General features: G+C 42.1%; 2 protein-coding genes across 2 annotated transcripts; both read right to left on the bottom strand.

Moving 5' to 3' along the window:
• Positions 1–9,998: 9,998 nt before the first annotated feature.
• LOC147522077 (UDP-glycosyltransferase 83A1-like) lies at positions 9,999–12,955 on the bottom strand. The gene is made up of 2 exons (XM_086590883.1): positions 12,318–12,955; positions 9,999–11,156 (listed from the first exon to the last, which is right to left on the bottom strand). Exons 1-2 carry the CDS (start codon positions 12,790–12,792, stop codon positions 10,279–10,281), a joined length of 1,353 nt encoding a protein of 450 aa, XP_086447009.1. The 5' UTR covers positions 12,793–12,955; the 3' UTR covers positions 9,999–10,278.
• A 1,872-nt stretch (positions 12,956–14,827) lies between these two features.
• On the bottom strand, positions 14,828–17,157 carry LOC147522076 (UDP-glycosyltransferase 83A1-like). The gene is made up of 2 exons (XM_086590874.1): positions 16,217–17,157; positions 14,828–15,846 (listed from the first exon to the last, which is right to left on the bottom strand). The coding sequence occupies exons 1-2, from the start codon at positions 16,701–16,703 to the stop codon at positions 14,969–14,971; spliced, it is 1,365 nt and encodes a 454-aa protein (XP_086447000.1). The 5' UTR covers positions 16,704–17,157; the 3' UTR covers positions 14,828–14,968.
• Between the last annotated feature and the right edge of the window lie 4,527 nt (positions 17,158–21,684).

Here is a 21,684-nt window from a genome sequence, read left to right as displayed (position 1 = left end):
CACCGGAAATAGGGACTACCGCTACCAACTCCCAATCGAGCATGACTTACACCAAAACCACTCCAAAGACTCATTCACGATCTCTACTCTACATTTGTACAAAAGGGTACACGTGACCGAAGGATCTCCACCCCGAATCCTATAAATACCACCTCCACGGAACTACGATGGGACCCGATTCTTCTCCCCAAGAAAAGGAAAAAACGAGAAGATCGTAGGGCAGTTCGCCACAACGACGACCCGGTCCAAAGTCCAAACCCATCTCGTGCCCTCCTCCCCATGTCGGGAGAAAACTAAAACGCTCCTTTACATTGGCTCGCCTGTGGTTTCGATTCTTTGGAGAGCCACTTTAGATCGGGTTCATCCATCTCTAACTCTCCACCCACGAAGCATGGTTAGCATAGAAGATCAAGTTGAACCTTGCCCACCGGTTAGGAATAAGCGAATGAGAGCATTTCCTTGCTCGGGGAGGAAAATGCTACTTTACGTGCTTTCGGTGGATAGTTATCGCAACAACAAGTCGGGCGGAGCCGAACACGGCGATCAATGGCGTTAATCGCTGATTTTAATGAAGTTATCCCAAAGGATTGGCCGGACCGCGAAGAAGGATTCGACACGATTGCACAAGATGCAAGATGCTTAAGGCGTATCGCGATCATCTCCGTTCACCGCAGAGGTCCTCAGTAAATCTTCTCCACACGACTTTATCTAGCCACGCTTTCCCATGTACGACGGCAGCACATGCCCTGGTCAGCATGTGGCTCGCTATATTCAGAGTTTGGCACTTTACAGCTCACCCGAGTTTGATTATCTCCATCTGCAGATTATTTCCGGCCAAACCTTCAAAGATGCGCCTCGATTGGTTCTTTTCACTGGAGTCTGATTCTATAAACACCTTCGAACAGCTTACTGATTTGTTCGCCAGCCAGTACGTCCACAACAGGCGGAAGAAGGCAGATCTTGATTCTCTGTTTCAATTATCATTCAAGGAGGACGAGACTATTCGTGAATTCCTAGGACGGTTCAAGGCCGAACTGCTGTGCATGGAAAGTGGCTTGAAAGAATCTTTCGCCACACTGGCCTTTTCCAATGCTTGCCGAGTGCGAAACACCGACCTCGCTTAGGTCGTTGATGAAGGAACGCCGGAGACACCGTCTCGAGCTCTACGCTCGCGTGGACAAGTACATCAAGCTGCAGGAAACTTTAAAACTCCATGGTTTACAAGAGAACCACGAGGTCGCTGAAGTCTCAGATCGTTCCCCCCGGGGCAAGAAGCGCGCCAGTCGCGATGCCCCAAAGAGCTTCGTGCACGCGATCGATAACAACAGAGAATTCATCGTGTCGACATCGTTCCCCACATAACCGATAAGATTAAAAAGCGCCCTTTTTTCGCCAAACATCGGGCAGCCAGCGGATCGACTGGCAAGCTTTTTTGTGCATTTCATAAAGCAAAGTGCCATGAAACCGATGCATCTTTGGGGGCTCAAGCACTATCTCCAAGACACGGTGGAAGCCTGGTTATATCAAACATTACACTAGCATTCCCGATGGCGACTGCGTCACAAGTTGATGGCTCGAAATTAATGCGTGAGTCGGTCTCCACCTCACCGTCACCGCCAAGGGGTGCAGGCTCGTCCTCACGGTAGAGGGCGCTCTCCGTGATCGTTCGCCACGAGAAGGCAACACTCGTCCGATCGTGACAATGCTCGTGACTATTCATGTGATTACCTTTCCGGACGATTCCGTGACCTCTTCCCGAAAACGACGTCGGGTTGGCTCTTCGTGAAGTCTATCATTTTACTTCACAGGCGACTCACGCCCGCGTGGTTCAGTCCTTGGCCAGGCGATATCACTTTCACGAGGCCGACTTAAGCAAAGTCGCGCTTCCTCATAATGACGCCTTTGGTCGTTCATGTCAAAATCAGCGACCGGATCAAGCTGGCGTCCGATAGATTCGGCGGTTCGTGACATCTTATTTTACCACACCATGCAAGAGATGAACCTCCCCAAGTCCATTCTCGTCGACCTAATCGCCCCTTTACGGGTTCAATGGCTCCAGAGCCGACCCCATTGGTGACATTATCTTACCAGTATCGGTGGGATCTCGAGAGGATAAGATTACCTGTAATACTCGGTTCTGCGTTCTCGACAGCAAGTCGCCATACAATGCCATCCTCGGACGTCGCTGGATTCATCAGATGCAGGCCGTACCGTCCACTTTACATCAAGTTCTCCGTTTCCCAGGACCTCGAGGCATGATGGAGCTTAGAAGCAATCAACTTGAAGCGTACCATTGTAACCAGATCCAATCAACAGATGCGACCGCTCGTGAATTGCTTCCCACCATACAGGATCCTCCAGCTACACAATGGCACGTGACTTAGTCGCAGAAGTCCAACCCCGAACTGCCAAGCAGAACGCTGGGGGCTCTTACAAGCAGAAGTTCTCTCCAATGCCGATACCCGCACTCGCTCCCCGAGTCCTCAATGCACCGGCGAAGACCTCTAGCTTTGACCCAACGACAGTGGCTTCGTCAATTAAAGTTTCAGAGATCGTTTCAGCCCATGTCGGGGCCGCCCGCGATTGCCCAATAGCAGCCGCACCATCAATGTGTTTGCAGCCAGGTCCCACTCCCGGTTAAGTGGCTACCCCGGCGCGCGTTTAACACAGTCGCTCCACCATCGACTGACCGGTCGGTCGTCCACCAGCGATTTCAGCCCTTCTGCGGAAGTGAGTCGCCAAGTAGTGCTTCGCCACCAGTTGTAAAACCCCCAGTGGCAGAAAAAGAAAAAGTGAATCTTGGCACAGAAGACGACCCGAAGTTTGTATATGTAGGGGCTAACCTCGACCCCACACTCAGATCCCAACTTGTAAATTTCTTATCAATGAATAAAGATGTTTTTGCTTGGTCATATATCGATGTGCCCGGAATCGATCCTAACCTCGCTTGCCACAAATTAAACGTGAACCCCAATGCTATACCAGTCCGACAACGACCTCGTCGACTATCACTGCGCTTTCAAAAAGCCATCAATGACGAGGTCGAAAAACTCAAGCAAGTCGGTTTCATCAGAAAGGTAGACTACCCCGAGTGGATTGCCAATATTGTCGCCGTCCCCAAAAAGAATGGCACAGTTCGCTTATGCGTCGATTTCACAAATGTCAATCAGGCCACGCCTAAAGATAGCTTTCCCTTGCCTCGCATTGACCAACTGGTCGACCAAACCTGTGGTCATGAACTCCTCTCCTTTATGGATGCGTACAGTGGGTACAACCAAATCCCACTCGCCGAAGGAAGATCAAGAGAAGACTTCGTTCATTACGGACAAGGGATCTATTGTTACAACGCCTCCGCCGTTCGGTCGAAGAACGCTTGGGAGCGACATACCAACGCCCGGGTCACGGATATGTTCCAAGACATGTTAGGCGACACCATGGAGGTCTACATTGGCGACATGGTGGTCAAAAGCAAAAAGCGGTGATCACCTCACCCACCTAGAACAAGCGTTCTCCAGACTACGCCGTACGGGCATGAAGTTAAACCCAGAAAAATGCCTCTTTGGGGCGTCCTCCGGCAAGTTTTTAGGGTATCAGGTGTCGCAGCGCGGGATCGAGGCAAATCCTGACCAGATCCGAGCGTTCTTAGATATGCCCAATCCACGCACAAAGAAACAGATACAGAAATTGTCGGGAATGGTCGCGGCGCTCAACCGGTTCATATCAAGGGCCTCAGATAAGTGTAGACCGTTCCTGCAGCTCCTCAAAAAAGGCGAGCCGTTCTCATGGAGCGATCAATGTCATCATGCATTCGCTACTCTCAAAGAGTATCTCACCACGCCTCCCGTCTTAGCCAAACCAGTATATGGAGAGACACTGGGGCTTTATCTGGCCGTTTCCGATTTCGCCATCAGCTCAGTTCTCTTTAAAGAGGAGAACAATTCAGAGAAGCCGATCTACTTCACGAGTAAGACACTCACGCCAGCCGAAAAGAATTACTCCTTCCTGGAACGAGCCGTCCTTGCTTTGTTGTATTCCGCACGGAAGTTCAGGCCGTACTTTCAAGCACATCAAATCAAAGTTCTTACCGACCTTCCATTGAAGAAAGTCCTTCACAAAGAAAACAAGACTACTCGAATGGCAGTTTGGGCCGAAGAACTCGGAGAACACCACATAGAGTTCGTCCCCGCGACTTTCGAAAGGTCGTCGTCGCCGATTTCCTAGCAGATTTCGGTCGAGGACCCTAACCGGGAACAAGAAACCGAAAGCTCCCGCACACAAAACGGGAGTCAAATCGCCTTGGTCTCTCTTTGTGGATGGTTCGAGTAATCTCGGTGGAAGCGGCATCGAGTCGTCTTAGTTTCCGACGGAAATATGATTGAAAAGTCATCCCGCATTGATTTTGCAACTTCCAACAATGAAGCCGAGTAACTGGCTTAATTAGGGGACTAAGGATGGATGCCGCACCGATTGTGTCGAAGAGCTCCAAGTCTTTAGTGACTCGCGAACCGGTGGATTCGCGCCAGTTGCAAAAGAGTACACTACCCACGAAGGTAACCTTTCCAAGTATCTTCGTGTCGTTCATCGGTTATTGCCTTCTTTTAAGCGGTACACATACATCATTTCTTGGAGGAGAACCGCCACGCCAGAACCGGTTTAGCTTATTTGGCTACCGGACCGAAAGCTGCGTCCCCGACAAGTTCTCATAGAAGTCGCCGACCGACCTCGCATACCAAGTCGACCACACCTTGATGATAAGCGACCTATTTCCTCTCTCCGCCGGATCGGTTGAGCCAAACATGGATGCGACCATCATCGATTATATCCAAGACGCACGCCCCGAGGAGCGCACCAAGGCCGAGCAGTCTCTTTATCAAGCTCGGCGTTATTGTTTAGTCCAAAACAAGCTATTCAGAAATCTGGCGGTGGCCCACACTTACGATGCATTACCGAGCAGGGGTCAATTGATTTTGCGAAATCCACGGCGAATGTGGAAATCGCGCCGTGGCCGCTCATTAGCTCACAAGGCCATCTCTCAAGGATATTTCGGCCCCGGATGCGGATCGATGCTAAAGCATCGCCCCTCAAATGTCTCAAATGCCAAACGTTCGCCCACAATATCATCCAACTGCTTTCGGCCCGAATCAAGATAGCGAGCCCGTGGCCATTTCACATGTGGGGCATGGACATCATGGGACCATTCATTCCACAGAAGAGTACTGGCTTCCGCTTTGTCCTAGCTGCAACCGACTACTTCACCAAGTGGGTCGAGGCCATTCTTCTCGCGACTGCGTCAAAGAGTCCCATGTCCGAAACTTCATCTGGACTCACATTATCACCAGATTTGGTTTACCACATACATTAGTAATGGACAATGGGCCTCAATTCAAAAGCCGAACAGTTAAAGAGTTCCTAGCCAAGTGGAAGATCATTCATGCGTTCTCTACTCCGCTGAAGACGCCGAGTAACGCCAAGCGTAACCCGCAAGAACAAAGCAATCTTGGAAAATTTGAAGAAAAAGATTGAAAAGAATAAGAGCCAATGGCCAAACCGGTTGGAAAACATTCTATGGGCTCACCGCACCACAATTTCGCTCGAAGACGGGCGAAGTCGCCATTCTCCTTATGTTATGGCACGTAAGCCGTAATTCCCACCGAAATGACCGTCACTACAACTTCGATCGAACTTGTTGAGTCGGGGGCATAACGACTCCGTGTTTATCCGCGACGGCGTCGACTGTTGGAAGAAAAGCGAGACTTAGCTGCCGTCCGAGTCGATCTTACCAAAGAAACTCGAAGAACTCCTACAATAAGCGAGTTCATCCTAGGTCTTTTCAACCGGAGACCTAGTGCTCAAAAAAGACGGGGACGATTCCAAGTTAGCACCCACATGGGAAGGCCCCTACATCGTGGAACGCTATTAAAATCGGCAATGGAGCATCTTGGATAAGAACCCAAGAGGGGAAGATGTTGCCTCGACCTTGGAATACTTATCTACAGAAAAAAATTTACCAATAGAGCCATCCATGTTGTACATGTTTTGGTTCACATTAATGTTAAATAAGTTTCCTGTGTTATTTAATACAAGTTACTATCTTTATTTGTATTGACAAGTCAACCAGTTTACAAAGCATAGACGCTCAACACGTTTTACTTGGCTCGCCGCCCTCAGCCAGCAGCATACTCTCGCCAACGAGAACGGCTCTCGGCCGAGCACCACAACTCTACGAGCTCAATGGCTACATAGCCTCTCCAATTCTTGTTACGCCGAGGGACCTACATTTCTAGGATCGACTACACGAGAACGCTCTCCGCGAGCACACAGCTCTCTGGAGCTCAATGGCTACATAGCCTCCAATTCTTGTTACGTCGAGGACCTACATTTCTAGGATCGACTACACGAGAACGCCTCTCCTCATGAAACAGCTCTCAGGAGCTCACTGGCTACTTAGCCTCTCCAATTCTTGTAACGTCGAGGACCTATATTTCTAGGATCGACTAAAGCGAGAACGCCTACCGGTGGGGCGCTACCGAGGAGCTCATTGGGCTACTTAGCCTCTCCAATTCTTTTGTAACGTCGAGGACCTATATTTCTAGGATCGACTAAAGCGAACGCCTCGGAAAGCACTCTCAGAGCTCACGTGCTACTTAGCCTCTCCAATTCTTGTAACGCCGAGGACCTATATTTCTAGGATCGACTAAAGCGAGAACGCCTTCGGCCGAAAGCGACGACCACTCGGGAGCTCACGTGCTACTTAGCCTCTCCAATTCTTTGTAACGTCGAGGACCTATATTTCTAGGATCGACTAAAACGAGAACGCTTCCACGAGCAAAACACTCAGCCTATCGCAGTTACATGCATCATACACGAACACATAACATGCATGCTAAACACAACCAATAACAATATTCGGTTCAAGCATTGCAATAGATATGCCCACCGATCTGGCTGGGATTACCCAGGAAAATCCGATCGGGCGTCTCATACAAAATAAACAAAGTATAGAACTGCGCCAAGGAAACAGATCCTCCAAACAAAAGACGAATCCGCAAGCAAGCTCGAAAACACAAACTCGATTGAAACCTCCCGCACCTCTTCGAACGAACGTGTGTCGTGAATCCGACATTGTAATATCACCTTATTCTCGAATCACCAAATCCTAAACCCTATAACCTAACACCGACCTACCAACTTAATAAACCCTTATCGAACGAAGAAAGCAAAGTTTAAAATGAAAAGCAAACAAAGAGCGTAAGACTCACCGCAAAGCCCTCGCTATGTTTTTTTATGGAAGAAGAAGCTGGAAATGCCTTTTGGTTGCCCTCAATTTTGATTTTGCACAACCGCTGTTCGGTTCCTAAGAAGTTATGATTACGCCTATGATATAGCCCCACACGTGTCCAAGGAACCGTCTTTTCGACTTCCGAATACCGCTGGGCGACACGATTCCATTTCCAACCGCTATGATTCGTCACGCACAAGAACACGCTGAAAATTTTCTTTTCCCGGTTTCCAACTCAGCGGCATCCCAAACAGAACGATCTCCATAGCTCGCTCATGCTTCACCCAAGTGTTGAGTCTTCTCTCAGCAGATCGCCTGCATGAACCCAGCCATTCTACTGAGAGGGGGCTGTGTAGGGGAGCAATATCCCCACTAAGGAACATTGCAGACGAAGCTAATGGCGACCTCAACGATCGACCTCCAAGACCGATCTGCGAGCGACTCCTTAGAAGTAGGTGTGTAGGGGAGCAATATCCCCACTAAGGAACATTGCAGGCGAAGCACAAGCGACCTCAACGCATCGACCTCCAAGACCGATCTGCGAGCGACTCCTTACAAGTAGGTGGTACTTAACAAAGATACCTCAAGATTTAACACTTTGCCGAGACGTAAGCGCCCCACCAGATGTAATCATTGCCAAAATCTTATTTGTATTTCCCACCACCGGGAAATAGGGACTACCGCGCCAACTCCCAATCAGAGCATGACTTACACCAAAACCACTCCAGACTCATTCACGATCTCTACTCTACATTTGTACAAAAGGGTACACGTGTCCAAGGATCTCCACTCCTTAATCCTATAAATACCACCCTCTTGGAACTACGCCGGACTGATTCTTCTCTCCCCAAGAAAAGGAAAAACGAGAGAAGATACGTGAGGCGGATGGCTCCTGGCGACCTCGGTCCCATCCAAAGTCCAAACCCATCTCGTCCTCCTCTACTGTAATCAGGAGAAAACTAAAATGCTCCTTTACAACATGTTCTTCATCGAATGTGTATTGTTGTGAAAAACCACCACCAATTAATGCTCGGCCACTCGTTTGACAAACCACCTAAAGCATGTTTACAAGTGTCGGTTTGGAATATGTATATTTTGCGGTAATCTGCGTTGAGTATTGTCCAACAAATTGTTTATCAATGACTGTAGAGCTTAGCTTGGGGGCTTTATTCAATCATCGTGGTTCTAGTATGAATGGGGTTTCAGTCGATTGATAGCATCTCAACAAGTGAATTCCTATCAATAAATAAAAATGCTCTCCAAAAGCAATTCTTCTCAAAATCTCGAAGGTGCCGAAGTTGGAATCCCATTCTAAAGAACCCCGTATTTCTTCTAGAAAATCTCCTAATTGTTTGAGCAACTAGAAAGAGATTCTTTAACCGTAAAGAATTCATTCAGATGTATGTGGGATACCCATCCACCCCCTTTTCCGTCCGACTCTTTGGTCTTAAGAATGAGTGATTGTCCTTCTCCGACCCTTTACCGGTGCTATCATATACCTTTGTATTGGTTAAATTCACTTAATCATCGCTGACCATCCGCCACAGGGGTAAACCGCTGACTTCCGCCACAGGGGTAAACCACTGCCTCTCAGGCCTCCCCAACTGATTCTACCTGGGATGAATATGGTAACTTCAAATTCTCTTCACTTGGGAAATGGGAATGGTTGCAGTATTTCAATACTGGTTTCAGAAATGGACTCGTGCAGTCACGCTTACTTTACATGGCCATCAATGGCGATGATGAGGAGATAATCCACGGGACCACGGGTGACGGGTCATTAGATTAAAACTTAACTATTTTGAAGGAGATTAGACTAATTACTATAGAGAAGCAGTTTTTGTATATAGGGTGATTGATTAGCTAATTGTAATCAAACGAGTTTAGCCGAGTCTTCTTGCACGGTTTAAAATGACTGGACGTCTGGTGGAGCACTTGTATCTCCGTGTTTAGGAATTTATACGTACTGGCTTTCCAGTGTACTGTGTACGTATAGAACACTAGAACCTCCTAATCAACTTATGTCAAAGTGCACTTTTCGAATGAAAATGCAACAGGGTCACTGCTCAAGCTAAATTATGTATCTTTTATTTCTTTCAAACTAGCAGAAAATTGGAGAAATTTTTTAGTAAGTGCCGAATTCCTTAAATGTAATAGCTTTAACAAAATCTTCAAAGTTTTTTGACGATGCTCCTCCACTTTTGACGTTGTCCATTGCTATTTCTTTCCAATTCAGTGCGCTTGCTTTAATCCCTCGTCTCCAAGCAGTCCAACCACCTTTCTTTTGATCTCTTCTCTTGAAATGATCCCATTTTCCTGTGTTAAAACCCGCAAATGTAATTTTTATTCAGAATTTGATCTGCAAAATAAGGCCAACATAGGAAAAGAACTCCATGACGACCCTCCATAGTTGAGTTCCAGCTTCCAACCACAGTGTGTTATGAAACAAGCAATAGCAGGGTGGACCAACACCTCCCTTTGTGGAGCCCATCCAACCATCCGTCCTCGAGAGCCCACACTTGCTTCAAACCCGTCGGGGTGAATATGAGTACCGTTGTTATTGAGGTCTGGTCGGACGACCCATAGGAAAGGTTTATCTGAAAGTTCAAGGCCAAGTGCTAGTATCATTTGTAGAATGTATGGAGGAAATAAGTGCAGGCATCTCTTCTTTATAGTGTGCGTTGCATGGAACCCAACTGATTCTAAAAGCCAAACTATGGACTATATAATTACCATGTTGCACTTGATTTATAAACCGCACAGTCACACTTTCATGTGAACAAATTAATTTCATCTTTAAGGCTAGGAAAAAAAAATCCATTACTTGATCTGAATGGTGTTTCATACTGTAAGAGATTTGGGCTTACGATCAAATCAGCATTGCAGTAATTTAACTATTATCGATAGAGAAAAAATACAAAACACATCCTTTGATAGTAGAAATGGGTAAGGTCTATCAGACAACACATGCATTGAGGTCTCAAACAAAATGTTGCCTGTTATCCTTCATACTTAATCCATTGAACAAAATCTTCAAAATTCGTCGAAGATGCCCCTCCATCACTCACATTCTTCAGGGCTATCTCTTTCAGGTTCAAAGCATTTCCTTTGATCTCCTCGTTTCCAAGCAGCCCAACCACCTTTGCTTTAATCTCCTCCCTCGAGATGAGCCCATTTTCATCCGAGTCAAAACCCAAGCCATTTTTCCAAACATCACAGATATAGGATTTGTTAAGCAACTGGTCAGCAAAATAAGGCCAACACAAAAATGGTACTCCAACACTCAGTCCTTCCATAGTTGAGTTCCAACCACAATGTGATAAGAAACAAGCTATAGAAGGGTGAGCCAACACCTGCCTCTGAGGAGCCCAACCAACCATCCTTCCACGAGAGCACACTCTTGCTTCGAACCCCTCAGGGTACACATCCGTACCCTCACAAGTGAAGTCTGGTCGGACTACCCATAGGAAAGGTTGGCCGCAAAGTTCAAGACCAAGTGCTAGTTCTTCAAATTGTCGGTTATCCAAGACTGTAAAGCTACCGAAGGCCACATAAATGACTGATTTTGCTTCTTGTTGATCGAGCCAACGAAGACAATTGGAATCCTCAGGCCAAAAGTGAGCCAGTCTACTGCTGGCAAACAGTGGGCCAATGGGCTTAAACTTTGGAATTAAGGTGAAAGCTGAAGGTTCAAGTTCAGAAAATGAGTTGCAAATAATGTAGTCAGCCAGTTTAACAGCGCGGCTGTTACTGACTATCGCCTTGAAGATGGTTTCCTGTAACCCTTGATTGCCCATGCATAACCAAACAAGATGGGATGTGTTCATGGCCGGCGTTGTTGGAGATAGGTGGATCATTTGGTTCTTTAAAAGACTTCCTGTGAATAGGTGCAACTTAGTCAGCTCCAAATAAGAAATCCAACATTTGACATTATGCAATTGTTATTTAGGACATTGCGTTCATTTGAATTACAATTAGATGACTTGTCTTTCTTTCATTTTTCTTGTAACTTTTATTTTAAATATTTAGAGGGTTAAGGCAGACCCACACCGGCTACAAATTAGATGAATTGTCTCGTGTCTCATGCATCAATCTTGTTATAAGGCAAACTGTAGAAGGTAGAGTAAATTTTAAAATAGAAAATTTACATATAAAGGTCAGCATTCTCAGCAACTATTCTATTATTTTGTCTACAAAAAGAAACCACTAATTTCTTTAGTAAAAGGAACAAAATTTCAGAAATTTTCGCAAAATTTCGGAAACTTTTTTGTTTTCGGTGGGCATAGAAACATTTCGAACCTACATTTTCTGTTTGCAAGTTTTTGACATAATTTCATGAAATTTTCGACCATTTTTTCGATTTCGTTCATTTTGTATACTAATATACAACTTTTCACGAAATTTACAAAAAATTTTGAATGATAACAAGTGCAATAAATAATTTAAATAGTGGTTAAGTTATTTTTGTCAATTTAACATTTAGCATTTAGTATATATATTTTTTTTTTTTTTTTATTGGGAAGCAGGGTAGCATTTAGTATTTACTAGTTACTAAACATTAAAGACATAATCTTTCTCAAACAAACATCTAGCATTTAGTATTCACCTTGCCATTCATTTTTGCTACTTTTCCCTTTTGATTTTGATTTTGTATTTTTTTATGGGGTCACATTTGATTATTGAGATATATATCATATATGTCTATTTGAGAGGATTGTTAATTTTGAGAAAATGAGTTGTTTATTTATGTCATTTTTAGTGTATAGACATTTAAATTTGAAATAATAATTGTTAGCGTATATATATTTGTTTTTTTTTATGCATTCGCCATATTTTTTCTTACTTTTCACGAAAATTTCTATATTTTCGTTTTCTTTAACAATAACCGAAAACGAAATTTAATTTCTTCCTTAGTATACCATTTCTAGAATTAAAATAGAACTAGCTAAAACTAGTACTCTCAGTATTTTATCTCATGAAAAGAAGTATACCAAATAAATGGGTGCGGCAAGAGCTTAAATGTGTCAATCAAACATACCATCTTCACCAATAATTCCATCTTCAATCAACTTAGGGATGTGAAGAGCCACAGCAGCAAACACCACAGATGCTGGCCATACGGCAGCTTTTCGAATGGACATCCTCTGAGCAACCTCCAAAACCCAACCCATGTTTTTATCAGCAACAATACAAGTAATCTTATTTGAGTCATTGATCTTCTTAATCAGGTTCTCCAAATGTCCTTGCATGACATTCGCCATTGTATCAAATAGCTTCCCTAGGTCATTTCTGTCTTCCCCCTCTTCCATTCCATCAGGAAGGGAAACCAGGTGAATAAAATCCTCACTGTAGCTATTGTTTGACAATGCAGACATAATTCTTTTGTGACTGAATTCAGTGTTTACGAATGTGATCTTAAAACCGTGGTCTACCAAGTTGTGGGATAGCTCCATGAGAGGCATGACATGACCTTGTGCTGGGAATGGTACAACAAGCAAATGTGGCCTACCCATGATTTTACACAAAAAGAAGTGTGAAATCTTTATTGGAAAATGAGGCAATCACGCGGAAACAATTATAATCAAATGACAAAAAGAACGTAATCGCACAAAACAAAAGATTTTAGTGGTTAGACTAAGAAAGAAAATATGCGAGACTAATTGTGTGACCAGTAGTATACATGAATTCCCAATTTATAAACATCATATGCGAAGTACTTATGTTGTTTACCAGTGGTTTGGCTGAGGACACAAAGGCCAGAGTTTTGTACCAGAGTGGTTACAATTATGTTTGGATCAAACTTAGGGAATCTCTCATCTTGTTCTTGTTTCTACAAGAAACTCACCTTGTACGCTAATTCACATCATTCCTGTGAAAAATTAGTATTTTCTTTGTGTACATACTAATAGGTCCCAGACCTTCAAGACAAGATGGAAAACAAATCTAGTGACAAATAGAGAAGCACTCAACGACAAATGTAACAATACGATCAAACAGACAAGATTTGGGAACCTGTTTCAGTTTAGTTTAATGGCATCTGAGGAAGAGAAGTTTTCTCACCTATTACGCTATTAGCCTAAAATATCAGTAATAACATTAACGCAGAAAATGGAATAAAATCATTCAATTTCAAATTTGGGCTGGACGGATAATCCATGTAAAAAGTCTATTTGGCCTTTGGAGGAATAAGATCAACACTCTTGTGACAACACTACTTGCCACAGAGAAGAACCTGCGAATGTGACAGGAGCGTTTAGGTATTCTGAAGAAAACTGAGTCAGTATCCAGCAGTTGCATATAAAATGAGTCACACCTTCTATGTACCCTGACCGATTTACATGTGCAGATCATCATATAAATTGGGGAACAAAGCCTAGATAGATCATACATAAATCAAAAGCAAATATATCAAACATATGAAGTGAATGACAAGGGGATGAGTGTGCGAGAAAATGATCCCCATGATCACACTCTAAATCTGCTACAGATTCTGACTGAAGCAACACTAAACTAACTGCATTAATTCTGTGTACTCTTGTGCAGCACTAAATCAGTCGTGAATTCATGATCTTCACAGATCATATACGCAGTATTGAAAATAAAAACAGGGCAACAGCACAAACAAAAGAAAACTGGCCGGAAGTAGAACAAAAAAAGACTTGAGAAAATTTATATTATTTTACACCAAAGCACTACAAAAGCTATTTGTTCCACGAAAGTATCAAGACAAACACATCAAGAGCGAAAAGTCCACTCAGAACACAAGAAATTGCCGAACGTTTTGTCGTAATAATGCATATGTTTATCATTAGTCTTCTGAGACAAAAATTGTGCTATTAAGTTGGTTATGGGTAAAGGCTTGGGGGTGACAACTTAACCAATCACATTGCTGAGTGTGAAGCTATTGTTTGTGCATTAGAGTTAGCAATCAGTAAAGGGTGGTTGGAACTTGGAAGTACGGGTGGAATCAGATGCTAGAGCTGCAGTCATGGCTTTTGTAAAGGATCAAGTCCCGTGGAAGGCTAGCGCAAGGTGGACCCGCTGTAAGAGGAAGTTTACATATCTCCTAGTTTCACATACTTAGAGAATCGAACTTTGCTGCAGATACAGCAGCAAAAAGAGGGACAATGCTAGAGAGAGATGTTTCTGTAATCTATGATGGTCGACCTCCTTGGCTCTTTAATTTGGAGGTGCCGGACCAAAAGTACTTGAGATTTTTCTGATTTTGGTTAGATGTGTATGAGCTTACAGTCTGATAAACTTGTTTTTTTTTTTTTTTCAATTCTTTCTTCCGTATTAAAAAAATCAAAATATCCTTTGTAGAATGTATGGAAGAAATAAGTGCAGGCATCTCTTCTTTATAGCCAGTGTGCGTTGCATGGAAACCAACAGATTCTAAAAGCCAAACTATGGACTATATAATTAACATGTTGCACTTTATTTGTAAACCGCAGTCACACTTTCATGTGAACAAATTAATTTCATCTTTAAGGGGAAAAAAATCCATTACTTGATCTGAATGGTGTTTCATCCTGTAAGAGATTTGGGTTTACGATCAAATCAGCATTGCAGTAATTTAACTATTATCGATAGAGAAAAAAATACAAAACACATTCTTTGATAGTAGAAATGGGCAAGGTCTATCAGACCCAACACATGCATTGAGGTCTCAAACCAAAATGTTGCCTATTATCCTTCATACTTAATCCATTGAACAAAATCTTCAAAATTCCTCGAAGATGCCCCTCCATCACTCACATTCTTCAGGGCTATCTCTTTCAGGTTCAAAGCATTTCCTTTGATCTCCTCGTTTCCAAGCAGCCCAACCACCTTTGCTTTAATCTCCTCCCTGGAGATGAGCCCATTTTCATCCGAGTCAAAACCCAAGCCATTTTTCCAGACATCACAGATATAGGATTTGTTAAGCAACTGGTCAGCAAAATAAGGCCAACACAAAAATGGTACTCCAACACTCAGTCCTTCCATAATTGAGTTCCAACCACAATGTGATAAGAAACAAGCTATAGAAGGGTGAGCCAACACCTGCCTCTGAGGAGCCCAACCAACCATCCTTCCACGAGAGCACACTCTTGCTTCAAACCCCTCAGGGTACACATCAGTACCCTCACAAGTGAAGTCCGGTCGGACTACCCATAGGAAAGCGTGACCACAAAGTTCTAGACCAAGTGCTAGTTCTTCAAATTGTCGCGTATCCAAGACTGTAAAGCTACCAAAGGCCACATAAATGACTGATTTTGCTTGTTGTTGATCAAGCCAACTTAGACAAGTTGAATCCTCAGGCCAAAAGTGAGCTAGTCTACTGCTGGCAAACAATGGGCCAATGGGCTTAAAGTTCGGAATTAGGGTGAAAGCTGAAGGTTCAAGTTCATAAAATGAGTTGCAAATAATATAGTCAGCCAGTTTTACAGCACGGGTGTTACTGATCATCACCTTGAAGATGGTTTCCTGTAATCCTCGATTGCCCATGCATAACCAAACAAGATGGGATGTATTCATGGCCGGCATTGTTGGAGATAGGTGGATCATTTGGTTTTTTAAAAGACTCCCTGCAAGTAGGTGCAACTTAATCAGATTCAAATAATAAATCCAATATTCAACATCATGCAATAGTTATTCAGAACAATGCATTCACTGGAATTATAAATTTGTTGACTTGTCTCATGCATCACAACGCAAAAAAAAAACATTCTTGTTTTCAGGCAAAATTGTAGAACAGATAACTTATGTTAAAAAGTTTACATATATATAGTATAGTTTATCCACACGAAAACGATTGATTCGGTCTCCAGAATATAATACAATGAATGTATGTAGCTAGCTAAAACTAGTACTTTCAGAGTTTCAGTTGATCTTGTGAAAAGGAATATAGTAAATAAATGGGAGTGGCAAGAGCTTAAATGAGTTGATCAAACTTACCATCTTCACCAACAATTCCATCTTCAATCAACTTAGGGATGTGAAGAGCCACAGCAGCAAAACCCGCAGATGCTGGCCATACAGCAGCTTTTCGAATGGACATCCTCTGAGCAACCTCCAAAACCCAACCCAGGTTTTTATCAGCAATAACGCAAGTGATCTTATCATCAACGTTATTTGATCCATTGATCTTCTTAATCAGGTTCACCAGATGTCCTTGCATAATATTCACCATTGCATCACATAGCTTCCCTAGGTCATTTCGGTCATCCCTCTCTTCCATTCCATCAGGAATGGAAACCAAATGAATAAAATCCTCGTCGTAACCATTGTTAGACAATGCAGCCATGATTCTTTTGTGACTGAATTCGGTATTTACAAATGTGATCTTGAAACCGTGGTCTACCAAGTTGTGGGCTAGCTCCATAAGAGGCATGACATGACCTTGTGCTGGGTATGGTACAGCAAGCAAATGTGGCCTACCCATGATTTTACACTAAAAGAAGTGTGAAATCTTTGTCGGAAAATGTGGCAATCACGCAGAAACAATTATAATCAAATGTAAAACAGAACGCAGTCGCACAAAATAAAAGATTATATTTGAGTGGCTAGTCTAGGAAAGAAAATATGCGAGACTAATGGTGTGACCAATACATGAATTCCCAATTTATAAACATCATACGCTAAGTACTTATGTTGTTTACCAGTGGCTTGGCTGAGGACACAAAAGCCAGAGTTTTGTACCAGAGTGGTTACATTCATGTATGGATCAAACTTAGGGAATCTCTCATCTTGTTCTTGTTTCTATATGAAACTCACCTTGTAAGCTAGTTCACATCCTTCTTGTGAAAAATTAGTCCTTTCTTTGTGTACATACTGATAATAGGTCCCAGACCTTGGAATCTTTTCCACGTAAGCTGGTTGTACAAAATTTGTTTGTTCATACAGGCAGTGTGATTTGGGGAGATTTGGTAGCCAGAGCCAGACGGTTTTCATTAAAAAGGCATGATAGCCTTCAACTGCAGAAAAGTAGTGCGGAGAACTAGTAAGAATTGTGCCTGCCATGCAATACTACTGCATGACAATATTACTCTATCAGACAAAACTAAAAAGGACAAAATTCTGAAATAATGAACCAAAAAACCCATCCGCATTTCAAAAACACTCTCAAGGACAATAGTTGACTTTGGTCCGAAAAAGACAATAGTACCCTAGTATGCACAGGTGTCCGTGCATACCACCTTCTTATGTCACCTTAGGTATACACAGACGTCAGTGCATACCAAACATCAGAAAGAAAATGTTATGCACAAGTATTAGTGCATACTACCTCTTGGTATGCGAGGTATGCACAAACGTCAGTGCATACCAAACATCACAAAGAAAATGGTATGCACAAGTGGCGCAGCATACTATCTTGGTATGTAGACGCAGGGCGCCGGTGCATACCAAACATCTAAAGAAAATTGTATGCACAAGTGTCAGTGCATACATACCACTTGGTATGTAAAGTATGCACAGACGTCAGTGCATACCAAACATAGAAGGGTAAAATTGGAAAGAAAAAAAAAAAAAAAAAAGTCGAGTCTGTCCTTATTAATAATTAAAACATGAAATCTGGTTTTTCTAGTAGTTATAAGTAAAAAATTGTTTTTATCAATGGTTTCAAAACCCAATTGTCCTAGACTATGATTAAAATTAGAAATTGGACCTTTTGGCTTATTTCTTGTATTACTCTACCACTCTATAAATGGAGACTCGATAAGTGTCTTCACTTTGTCAAATTCAAATCAAAGAAATTTAGTACTAGCACGTATGGCTATGGATGCTGTGATAAGAGCCCAAAAGTGTAGTTTTAACCCCTTAATAATAATGCTTTTAAACCAATTATGCGAGTAATAAATAAGAGTTAATGCTAATTACGTGCTTTTATGTATTTCAGACATAGAACTCAATTATGTGCAGAAATATATCACTTTGGCGATATAAAGGAGCAAAAGGTTGGTTGCTAAGAAGTTATGGGATTAAAGGCCAAGACGGGCAGAAACAGCACATAAAAGTCAGCAGAACTTCCGAAGATCGTATCTTTAGACTCAGGCCTCGGAATTGGGCGTATCTTATGTCAAAACGACCGGCTCAGAAAGAACTTTCCAATGGTCCAAACCTTAACCCAAGCAGAGGAGCATAAGTGGATGAAATACCTGTTGAAGTCGAAGCCAGCTGAAAAGATCCCTGTAGACTGAAGAAATTGGGCTTTGGGATCGATTTTCTAGCCCAAAACATGGACCCTCAGCTCATGCATGAAAATGTGGATCTGGTCTCCTCCATTTCCACACACAAGACTTAGCTCTTGAGGATCAATTACTTAGGTTAGGAAGTAGCCATTAGAGTAGCCATTAAACCTTAGTTCTAGATCTAGTTTTGAGAATTTTAATTAGTTTATTAATTAGGTTTCATTCCTTGTTTTAGATTAAGTATTTGAATCATTGTTTATCATTGATTAGATAAATAAAATAGTTAGTTCTTGTTAAATTCGATTTTGTTATTTAAAATTGTTTAGATCTAAATTCAGTTATTAGTTGTTATTAATTTCTTAGTTGTTTAATTTAGTTTTGAATTATTGATTATAATCTTCATATTCATAAAGTTAGAATCTTTATATGATGTCTTATTCAATTTCATTTGGAAATGATAGTTTGATGAATCGAGGCTAAACCTCCATTAGAGGGGTTTGATGAAGCCTTGATGAAAACTTGATTTTGTTAGCTTAGAATCGTTGTAAGAGTCTATTCCACTCTAGAAGGACGTTGATTCGTCATGAGAATGGGTGGACGTCCTCATATGCTAGTTATGAATTGGTAGAGATGTCATATATAATTAGGGATTAGAACGACCAATTCTTACCGTAAGAACGTAAGAATTGGATTACAACAATCTATATGCTAGTTTCTTAAGTTGGATTCACGGCGGATTCAATTCCCCCCTAATTCTTATTCTAGATTCAAACCTTAGTATTCCGTAGCATTTCATAGTATAATTCGTAATTCTCTCATTGACTTTGGTAGGATTGATAGTCATAGGAAACTTGAATGTTAAAGAACTAGGAGTGGATCGAATCTTCTATTCCAACTCTACTTCAATAGATTCGAGAGTAGAAATCTTTGATAAGTCTAGTATAAGTTCAGTTTGTAGTTTTACTTTCGTTTAGAGTTTCATTGCTTTATTCATTAGTAAAACTATCATTTTTACGTTTATCATGCTGCAAACAGGCTTTCTGCAATTGCTGCAGACAATAATGAATACAAATCTATTGATGACAAATGTAGCAATATGATCAAACAGACAAGATTTGGGAACATGTTTCAGTTTAGCCTAATGGCATCTGCGGAAGACAAGTTTTCTCACCTATTAGGCTATTTCAAAACAATCTTACGGTGAATAAAGCCGAATTACATATTTTAAGTTGCACAAGTGATTGATCATTTGAAATGATCTCAAACCCTACAATTGGAAATTCAAAAGAAATTGAATGTGTGTTAGGAATTAGAGATTACACTAATCCCGACTAACGACAATTATCCTCAAGATCTTGGAATCAATGACAAAACAATAACACCAATACAACTACTAAAGCAATAATGAAATAACAAAGAATAAACGAACACAAGGAACTTACGTGGTTTGGTAATTGCCTACATCCACAAACGCACTAAAATCCACTATAATCAAAAAGTTGTTTACAATGTCACGAGCCTCATACAAGCACCAATCTCTCTCTCACACACACACACTTTTGGCACTCACAAATTTATGCTATTACACTATCATAATGCACTCACAAATTTGGCTATTGCCTTACACTAATTATTGTTCCAATAATATACTCGCTACGCGCCCCGTACACTATAAGCTCTCTTAGTTGTGTTTTCTTAATTCTCAATTACTGTGGGGTATTTATAGAGAACGTGAGGAACTAAAGTAGTAATTGGTTTTCCAAACCAATTTACTTGTTCATCACCGTTTAGGAGAAGTAGTGCTGGCGGGTCCATGCTTCCAATTCCAATTTGGAAACTAACCACATGGTGATCAGGCTCCATACTTAATAATCTCCCACTTTGAAACTGATAACCAAAGTAAATCAACTCCATGCATTTCCAATGCATAATGGTACACTTCATCTACGATCTTCAAACTAGAAGACCAACTGAAGCTATGTCGCTTCTCAATAGTCACTGTCTTTGTCCATTGTGAGTCCTAGCTCACTGTAGTAGCTCCCACTGTAAAGACATAATTAGTAGTACCTTTCCTACGATCAACTTCACCTGCAAAGTCTGTATCAATATACCCTTGCAAGTACACATCACCCCTCACACAACATATGCATTCATCAGTAGTACCTCTTAGATACCGCAGTATCCACTTCAATGCTTCCCAGTACTGCTTGCCACAATTGGTCATCAACCTGCTAATAGCTCCCACTGCAAGGGAAATATCTGGGCGAATGCAAACCATGTACCACTCTACCTAGGGGGCTTGTGTCAAACTATACAAGCTCTTTCTTAGCTTGCATACCATATTCTCTCTACTCAATTCAATAAAACACTCACATTGCTGCACATACATCTCTTCCTTTTGGTCACCATGGAGGAAGACAACTTTCATATCTAACTACTCAAGGTGTAAATCTTCTGCTGCAATAATACTCATCGACACTGACATCATAGTATTTAGTTTCACAACTGGAGAGAATATAACTATGTAATCATAAACGAAGGACTTCATCTCATTCTTCATTGCAAACTCCCACTCGCTCGCATCATCAACCTCCAATGCTTTATCATAGCATTGTGGCACACCGCCATCAGTACGTGGCAATGATACTGGCGGTCCTCTGTTGATCAAGTAAGATGTCGTGCTAATGGTCTCTGCCCAGAACTGTTTGGGCATCCCTGCTAGTATACGCATACATTTAGCTCTTTCTATCAGTGATCTGTTCATACACTCTATCACCTCGTTCAATTGAAGCATCCCTCGCAAAGTATATTCCATCTCCATTTTATTATCTGCACAACCATTCCTCAAACCTGCATCAACATACTTTCCTCTATTACCGGATCTCAACTCTTTTACTTTCAAGTTTGTCTCATTTTCAACCTTGGCATTCCACTTCCTGAACACTCCATAATCCTAAGATTTATGTCTCAAGAAATATGCCCACACCTTTCTCGTGTGGTCATCAATAAAAGTCACAACATATGACTTTCTGCCATGGGAGGAGACTGTAGTTGGCCGCCAGACATTTGTATGGACTAACTCAAGCTTTTATGCTTTCAGGGCTCTGCTTAAATTCTGAAAACTCACCCGCTTCCGTTCTTCAACGCAGTTCTCACAGAAGCCAAACTCAGTCGACTGTAACATAGGTAGTTTTCTAATTGAGTGAAGGACTTGCATTCCTTTCTCACTCACGT

This window comes from Coptis chinensis, chromosome 1, assembly GCF_015680905.1.
Source record: "Coptis chinensis isolate HL-2020 chromosome 1, ASM1568090v1, whole genome shotgun sequence".
NCBI classification, from domain to species: Eukaryota; Viridiplantae; Streptophyta; class Magnoliopsida; order Ranunculales; family Ranunculaceae; genus Coptis; species Coptis chinensis.
This window is presented reverse-complemented; position numbering and strand designations above follow the sequence as displayed.